Source organism: Mercenaria mercenaria, unplaced genomic scaffold (assembly GCF_021730395.1).
Source record: "Mercenaria mercenaria strain notata unplaced genomic scaffold, MADL_Memer_1 contig_786, whole genome shotgun sequence".
Classification (NCBI taxonomy): Eukaryota; Metazoa; Mollusca; class Bivalvia; order Venerida; family Veneridae; genus Mercenaria; species Mercenaria mercenaria.
In genome coordinates this window covers 21,921-30,849 of record NW_026463688.1, presented here as the reverse complement: position 1 = coordinate 30,849, position 8,929 = coordinate 21,921, and the positions used below count along the sequence as shown (strand labels likewise).

General features: G+C 35.9%; 1 protein-coding gene across 1 annotated transcript; it reads left to right on the top strand.

The window, feature by feature from the left end:
- The first annotated feature begins 5,661 nt into the window (after positions 1-5,661).
- Positions 5,662-7,343, top strand: LOC123531142 (uncharacterized). The gene has a single exon (XM_045311923.2). The coding sequence runs from the start codon at positions 6,339-6,341 to the stop codon at positions 7,341-7,343; it is 1,005 nt and encodes a 334-aa protein (XP_045167858.1). The 5' UTR covers positions 5,662-6,338.
- The last annotated feature ends 1,586 nt before the right edge of the window (positions 7,344-8,929 follow it).

Genomic DNA, 8,929 nt, shown 5'->3' with positions numbered 1-8,929 from the left:
TTTAATCTGCAAACATAAACAAAAACAAATATTATTCGTTGATGGTTGGATGAATGAAATTCTCAGAACTATCGTTCTCGCACTTAACAAGGAAAATTGATAACAAACACATAATCATAACATAAATGTTATTCTTCTCAAGCATGAAAAACTTATCGATACAACGAAAACGTATGAACATAAACATGTAAAGATGCGAGAAAAACAAAATAAACATAAGCATAACACAATGTATGAATGTTAAGATGCGATAGTATATTCAAAACACGAAATGTACATAAATAGACTAAGATCTAAGTGACGTCTGGTCTGACATTAGACTATCTAAACTTTAAGGCCTTGGTGATTATAATGCAAGTTTCGTTAGAGTGTTCTTATTTGTTTAGTTTGATCATTCCGTGAACTTTAAAACACTTGGTTTTCATAGAAATATCTACTAATATATTTTACGCAATTATGCAGAAACTCCTTATTTTGCAAAAATAAATGCAACCAATGTATAAAATTATTAAAACGACTGTGCTCAAACGGCTTATCATCGCAAACGGGCGTGAAGCAAAAACCAAACATCTATATATTCGATAGAATTTGTTCTTCAATTAATGTTATGTGTAAATGAATTAAATATACATAATAAGTGTCACGGTCACAATAGAGATATTTTGGTGCTAACTGAAGCATTGCTTCAGCCCGTGAAGCTTGTATGCTGATATCTGACCATCTGCGGCGAACATAAAAGGTCCGTTAAAGGCATGACATCTTCAAAAGATAAATAGACTGACCAGGATTCTCAAGTATAAAAGTCTAAAAAGGTCTTACGAAGATTATATTTATATATTTAATATTTAATATTTATCTGTTTGGTAATAAATCGCATCTACACAAGTTTAGGTCATATCGCAACTTTCCAGGCTTGATGGTGGAGGAGGATCCCAGGTGCCCCCCCCCCCGTGCATTATTCATTATTTCATCACGTTTTCCCTAAAATTCGCTTACATGAAATGAAACTGCATTTTCACGGTGTGAAAATAAATATCGGAGGGGCAAGTGTCCTGCTGTAAACTTTTAAGTTGCTAGATTCAGTAATATTTGTTGACAAATAAGCTGATTATTTGTTAAGAAATGCAAGAGTGCGAAGTATAGATAATTTTCTAACAAAGTCTTTGTTCCATTGTTTGCCACTTCCTTCGATCACTATCATACATGTGATAAGATCTAAAGAAGGCTGTATAAGAATAATTTGCATAATTCGAATATACTGGTTGTCAAGATATTAATCTGTGATTTCATTGGTTGAAAATCGTAAATTGAAAAGATAAGAAATAATGCAGCATCCAGGTAAAAAGACAGTTAGTTAGTGGACATCCACAGAACAAGCGTTTATACTTTAATGTTTTATTTCTTGTTAGTTCGGTTAACCGACGTTGAAAGTGACACTAAATTTCTTATCTAATTATATTAACTGGATAACAAGTGTTCAAAAACTGACTACTTATCTTGTTATAAATGTATACCTTTTGTTAATGTGAACTAGATCTATTGTGGATAAAATAAAAATAGTAAAATTGCACAGAAACGTTCGTTCTACATACACTCGACATCCCAGAATTGACGGCATCACACATGTCCCATATTTGGGACGCTAGACACTCGAGTTATCAATATTCATTAAAATTCCATTTCTTTTTCTTCATACAGGCACTAGTAAATAAGCATGCATGAAGGCTTCTGCATGTTTTAAGCTGTTTACACACGTCTGCCACTACAGTCTATAGTGTTTTTTACATTTATCACTGGCGATGAAACGCTATGAAACATCTGTCATGAAGCCCAACATTACATTTCACGCAGATCCGTGTTGACTTTCCCCGACAACAGGCATATCTTCTCTGTGTCTTGCGTGGCGCTAAATAGTGATCACGACTGTCTTGGCGGACAGCTGCTGGTACTCTTTGATTGAGATGTAAGACCTTTCCCATCGGACGTCCTCGCACTGCCCGTTGTGAATATTGCATTAGATATATTTTGCGTATCTCCCGCCTGAAATCTAGCAGATCTAGGGATTGGACTTGATATTTGATGGATAATCTGTACAGAATCCATGAATTTTGCACCACCATATCAGGAATAAATGCGAAAAGCGCCCACCACTATTTTTTGATTCGAATCCCAATTCTGTACGTGTTTACGTTTTGATCCATACCATCAACACCCCCATGCACCTGTTGTACACCGCTGTTACTTTGTCCTATCCAGTGACGGCGTGGTGCAGGTTGGCGTCTGTCTTCACTAGGAACATTACGCATTCCTTGCTCATTCTGATTCTGTTTTACAGGCAGCTGAACATCATAGTCAATAGTGCTATCAGATGCATCGGATCCAGAACCTGATGAGGACGCACTTTCCTCATCCCCTGAGGTTTCTGAGTCTTCTCTGTCAGTAAAGTTAGAGACTGATCCTGTCGCATTTCGCACAGAAACTGTCGCATCCGCGCGTAATTGGTTTCCTGTCAGAGTGTTTATGTTGCCACCAAGATCTTCAACACCACTATCTTCGTCACTTTTTGTTGCATCCTCTGGCCCAGTCATATAAATATTGGCTTCTTGATGTCTGTGTCGTCTTCAAGGAGATTTAACACCTCGTTTAGGGTGAATCTGTAAACACAAATGTATATAAAATATAAGTATAAAACATTCTGATATGGTTCAAATACATAATAATATATCGCATTTTGAATATATAAGCGCTTAGCGTCCCAAATATGGGACAGCATAATGATTAGTAAAAAGTGTAAGGGAAATTAGCAAATATTTATATTTCTAGTATGGCATTATATCAAAGACACATATATAAATATTACAAATTGCTAATTTTGATTATTTTCATAAACGGTTTTTATTGAGAATTAATAAATACATACCTTTTTCGAGCCATATTCATCCGAAGAAACTTTTGTCCATTATCTGTAAGTTTGGCCTTGTGAATGCCAAAAATCTTTGTCTGTTTCATCTCTAATTGGTGTTACTTGATACAATGGACTGATAGCTCAGCCACAATACAGAGATAATAGTTAATTTATATTAATAACAATAAACTGTTTCCAGATTCTCTAAGTGTCTTAAATATAATGGGTTAATATCAGAAAGACTGTAAAATTATCCATTTTCATAGGTGTATACATCAGGCCCCCAATTTGACAACCTCTAAAATTTTGGCCTCAGTCAAATGGCAAAAATTCAATACACACAAGCAGCTTTTTAGACAGAATAGGAGCAATGACTACCATTTTTATAAATGTAGACACACGACGACATATGCAGGATTATTCCCTGTTTCGTTTTATGCTGGTCCTTTAATTTATGTTTAATTTATCGGATTAATACTGTAACGCCATGTAGGTGTAAAATGTCCCTACCAAGGAAGAGTTGAACTAGAGACCCCCTTGTCCTTAGCTGGACTAACCTTTGTAAAAGGGGCGACCCAACAACAAGGCTATTCGACGTGACCTTAAACATACAGTTCTTGCGCCAGTAATATCAACACGGCAAGTACATTAGCCTGCCCTGTTGGATGTTGTGTAATGAATTTGCCACACATAAAATAGAAAAAAGAGGAAACTTCACAGGTCGCTCAACACGACAAAAACGAAAATGTTGCAGGTTTAGTTTGATTGAGCCTATTCATGGACGGTAGTGGAAATTCATGCTACCGTCCACGCCCTCTAGCCCCGGGTTGAGCAGAAATCAACATTTACACATGCTAAAAGTACAAAAAAGCAATTTAGAGACATCCGCAGATGTATTCAAACGGCGGTGAACATGGAACCTTCAATGATACACGTGTTGCGGCGTGTAATTCCATGAAGAGCGGCATTTGGTCCCCAGATAAAGAAAAGGGTTTGCCCCAAACGAGAAAACAATGGGCAGAACTAAACAAACTGGAATTTAGGAAGGGGATCTGAGGTTATGGTGCCTGCGTATCACAGGAACTGTCCAAAGAAAAATTAAAAAGCAGGCACCATATCCAAGGGGTGATTATACAATACCCAAGGCTATGAAAGCGGGAGTATTGGAACCACCCAGGCCGAAATGGTCATGTTGAGAAACTAATCAGTACCAATCGTGAGAGATCGTGTTTGTACACAAATCCGTTGTATATTCTATTTTTAGAACTGATAAGACAAAGATCGGGTGGGCTAACGCCGAGCGTCCATGTTTTTTTGTTAACAGTGATGTTTTTCTAGCGGCTTAAACTTTCTTAAAACACAAATGATATCAATAATTTTTTGATCAATGGAAAGGATATAAAACAAGCAATTTATTGATAACTTTTAATTATTATTTTGAAGTAAAATGAATTAATTATGAACACTTAACTTACAGTGTTTTTTCTCAAAGTTTGGAGCATCGCTACGCCGCTATTTAAATCATTTGTCATTTAAAACAGTTATTCATTTTCAAAAGATATTTGAATAAAAAAATATGAAAACCGTAAGCAATTCAAAACTTTTTGAATTTTTAAAATCCACAAATAAACGAAAAAGTTATTAGAAATTAAAAATTCCGATTCCATACACAAACGATGTAAAAATGTTTTGTTTGGCCCACCACAAGATAAACAGGTGTTGATGCGTGACGTCAGGGCGATCTCTCCTATAACAGCCCTGATTGAATGTCGGGGAGATTTTTTACGGCCGCCACACGGCACAAACAACGCTGCTGTGATAATTAAATAGAAAAAAGTGGAAACTTCACAGGTCGCTCAACACGACAAAAACGAAAATGTTGCAGGCTCGGTTTGATTGAGCCTGTTCACAAAACAAACATCAAATATGTGACATAATGATGAATATAGGATTTTTTTTAAATCTCACACCACGATGTGTGTCGCTTTGAAACTGTTTTATCGAAAAGAAAATGCTGAAAAAAATGTGCAGCTGCTTATTTATATAATGAACATCATTCTTTTTTTTTTTCTCTCTCTATTTTATTTCATTGTTTACTGAATATAAGAAAATGAGTTTTTTTATGAATTTGGTTCGAATATATTAATATGATTTTAATAAGGTGTTCTCAAGATTCATGCATGCTAGATTTCTACTCAATAAATAAACTTGTACGCAACTTTGATATATACCAAAATGTAGGTTTCGGAATTTTAAGCTACTTCATTTACATGTTAAATACAAATTTCAAAAACCTGCACGGGTACCTTTCGGAGTCCATTTCGGGTATACAAGTCGTTCGAAATAGTTGTGAATTATGCATTTGAAACAAGCCTTATTTCATTTCAAGCATAAATAACTAAAACGAGCAAATAACTGACATTGAATGTTAAATATGTAGTGCCTTCAAACCGTTAAAACATCCTGAAGTTGCTGAAATTCAAAACAATGATAAATATAAGTTTAATAACCTGTATAACACTTCTTGAATATTGATTGTTTTTAGTTTAAATCCTTGTCTTGTTCGTTAAAACATAATTATACAAATCTGTTTAAATTTTCAGTCTACAACACATTATGAAATCTGAGTACAATACCCAATGTATTTCAAGTCAATTTCAGACAGACAGGTTTGTCATAACAGACGGCGCCTTTATAGCGAGTAAACCTATCAAAATTTTTATGCAGCAAATTTTAGCAGCAAATTGTATGCAGCAAATTGTATGCAGCAAATTTTAGCAGCAAATTTTAACAAAATTGGCATCTTGGCCTAATCTGTAAATTTTATTTTTTGTGTATGGCATTTTGGCCTACTCTGTAACTTTTTTGCATCAAAATCATTCTAGAACCTTGGGCAAGGAGTTGAAACATTGTAGTATATAGACTGCTCTTTAGTTCAGTAAAAGTGTCTTTGAAATGAAAGCAAAAATGGTTTATTAGCTGCAATGTACAGACTGATATTGTTTAAGAAGACAAGCCATAGGCTCTGTGATTGGTTTCACTTGTCATTATATAGATTCTAAGCTTAATAAGGATTCAGATGGCGGCATTTATTACACATTATCAGTTGAGATTTTCATTGGCTGCGCAGGGTTGCGCAGGTTCGAGCCTTTTTGTAACATAAATTTTCATTGGTTGAAAACACTTTCGGCATTTTTGTAAAAGGATGTGTCTTTCCTGCGTAAGATCACACTCTTACTTTGACTTTACGTGTTTAACCTGTTGTTTTAATTCATACTTTTGTGAATAAAATAAAAGAAAAAGAAAGGACACTTATATCTTCTTGGTTTTTTAGATACCTTGGAAGAGGGTCATTGTGAAGGTCGGTGCGAACCGCACAAAACTTGGTGGGTACAGAGGTTCATCCTGCCCTCTCAATTAGCGAGCGAACGGAATGGTATTGACGACAAAACCATCAGCCGTCAACGTTGTTCAAACTAGATCGCACAGCGCCAGTTCGTCAGCAGCCAGTTCCACCACAAACACAGACACAACATCGCACAGCGCCAGTTCATCAGCAGCCATTTCTGGCACAAACACAGCTTCAACATCAACTAATACGACAGTTTCAACAGCTGCGATAACACCAGTACGCAACATGGGCGCCAGTCTACACATGGAATATTTCAATGGAGAAAATGGGGAGGATATTGAGAAGTTCCTCAAAAGGTTTGATCAATATTGTACTTGTACAAACATTAAAGATGATCAAGCGGTAGCACAGCTAGCATGGCACTTAGGTGGCTTTGCCAGACTTTATGATGAAAGTCAGTCACCTGCACCAACAACCCTAGACCAGCTTAAAACCTTGCTGACAAACAAATTTAAATTGGAAAACCCTGTAAATCTGGACATTTTTAATATGAAACAAGAAATTAGTGAAAATGCCGAACAGTTTCTAACACGTCTGGAAGCAGAAACATTTAAGACAAATATCAAAGAAGACTTGCAAGTGCAAATCGCATTGAACGGATTACACCCAAGTGTAAGTTCGACAATATCTACACATGGGCCGAAAAATTTATCAGATGTAAGAAACTTAGCTAGACGTTTGACTAATGTTAGTCATACAGCACCAATCGCGTCGGTGATCTCTAATGTCGCGGACCTGGGAAATACAATGAACATTTTGACAGCTGCGGTATCCCAGCTATCGACCATCATGACGAATCCGGAACGCTGCCAGCAACCGAGCCAGGGAAACAGTCCACAGCATCGCCGCCAGCAAGGAGACTCGAGTGAACAAGCCTGTTCAAGATGCGGAGGTAGGTGTACTTCAACTAAATCTTGTAAGGCATGGGGTAAAACTTGCAGTAAATGTGGCTATAAAAATCATTTTGCGAATAAATGTCGCACTGGTCGCGATAAACTTCAGGAAAATCAAAATGATTCGAGTTAGGGACTCGCGCCTATCTGCAGGGGAGATAATCTCAAACCAGTGGATGGGCACAATGATAGAAAGTCTGTGGTCAAGATGTGCTAAAGATGTACAATGTCAAACTGACTTTTCTATACAAAAATGTGCTTCGCTACATAAAACAAAAACTGGTATAAATTCTATGAAAAACAAAAGTGCTAAAAATATGAAGCCCCAGCAGGCTGAGGTAAATGCAAATTTTTCTGTTGAAATGGTGAAAAATACAGTGACAGTCTCTGTAAATAATTGTAAAACTAACGCCTTAATTGACACAGGTACCAATGTTTCATGCATTAGCAAGGTATTTCTTGATAGGGCTTTTGCAAATATGAAACCTAAGTATGTCAATCAGACATTTCAGTCAATTAGAGGTGTAGGTGGAACTGTGCATCCTGTGTCTGGGACAGTAAATATTGATGTTGCATTTGGAACTACAAAATTTTCACATTACTTTTTAATTGTTGAAGACTTACATCATTCTTCAATACTTGGACATGATTTTTTAGACAAATACAAGTGTAATGTTGATTTATCTTCAAAATTGTTAACCATAGCAGATATCAAAACTTGTAATCTAAAACTGACAGGGTATGCTAGAACTACTAGACCTACAGTTATAAAGGCAGAATCGCTAGTACTTATTCCTGCCAAAATTGCTCGCATTAAGTCTGGTACTGAGGTATTACTGGAACCATTTAAAAGTCTATCAAATCATAACAGTGTTGGTGCTAAAAGTCTTGTAACTGTTGGAAAAGGAAAAACTGCCATTCAAATAATAAATCCCACCGAAAAAGATGTTTATCTAAAAGGCAATAAAGTTTTAGCTGTTGTCACAACTTTCAAAAAGGAGAACATTTTTAATGTATTTGAAACTGAAAATATAGTTGTTGAACAAAGTAAGAACAAGGATAGAACAAAAAATATTGAACACCATGAAATTTCTTTTGATTTTTCTTGTTCGAATTTAAACAAAAATGAAAAAGATAGATTATTGAAAATTTTAAATGATAACATTGATGTGTTTCCTAAGGGTCCTTATGATTTAGGCAAAACTCACTTACAAACACATGAAATACATACTGAAGGAAGTAAGCCAGTGCATACTCCTTATTATAAACGTAATCCAGAAATGCGTCGTAAAAAGAAGAAGAAATGATAAAAAAATATGTTAGATCAAAATCTTATTAAAGAGAGCAATTCTGATTGGCATTCTCCAGTAGTCTTAGTTAAAAAATCAGATACTAAAGACACGGGAGAATATCGTTTCGCGGTCGATTGTAGAAGATTGAACAAAATCTCAAAACCGATAGCATATCCTCTTCCTAGACTTTCAGATATGATAGATGCTATAGGCGAGGCAAACCCGCAATACTTCAGTTCGTTAGATTTAGGCAAGGCCTTTTGGTAAGTACCCTTAAGTGAATCCAGCAAGCACAAAGCTGCCATTATTACTCAGAATGGAATTTACGAGTTCCAGACCATGCCTTTTGGTCTATCTGGAGCTACTGCAACATTTCAGAGTTTAATGATGAAAATACTAAAACAAATAGCTTGGAAATATATATTAT

Bases quoted from the DNA above. Each gene is read 5' to 3' on its own strand.
- LOC123531142 (XM_045311923.2), top strand. From the start codon at position 6,339: ATGGTATTGACGACAAAACCATCAGCCGTCAACGTTGTTCAAACTAGA.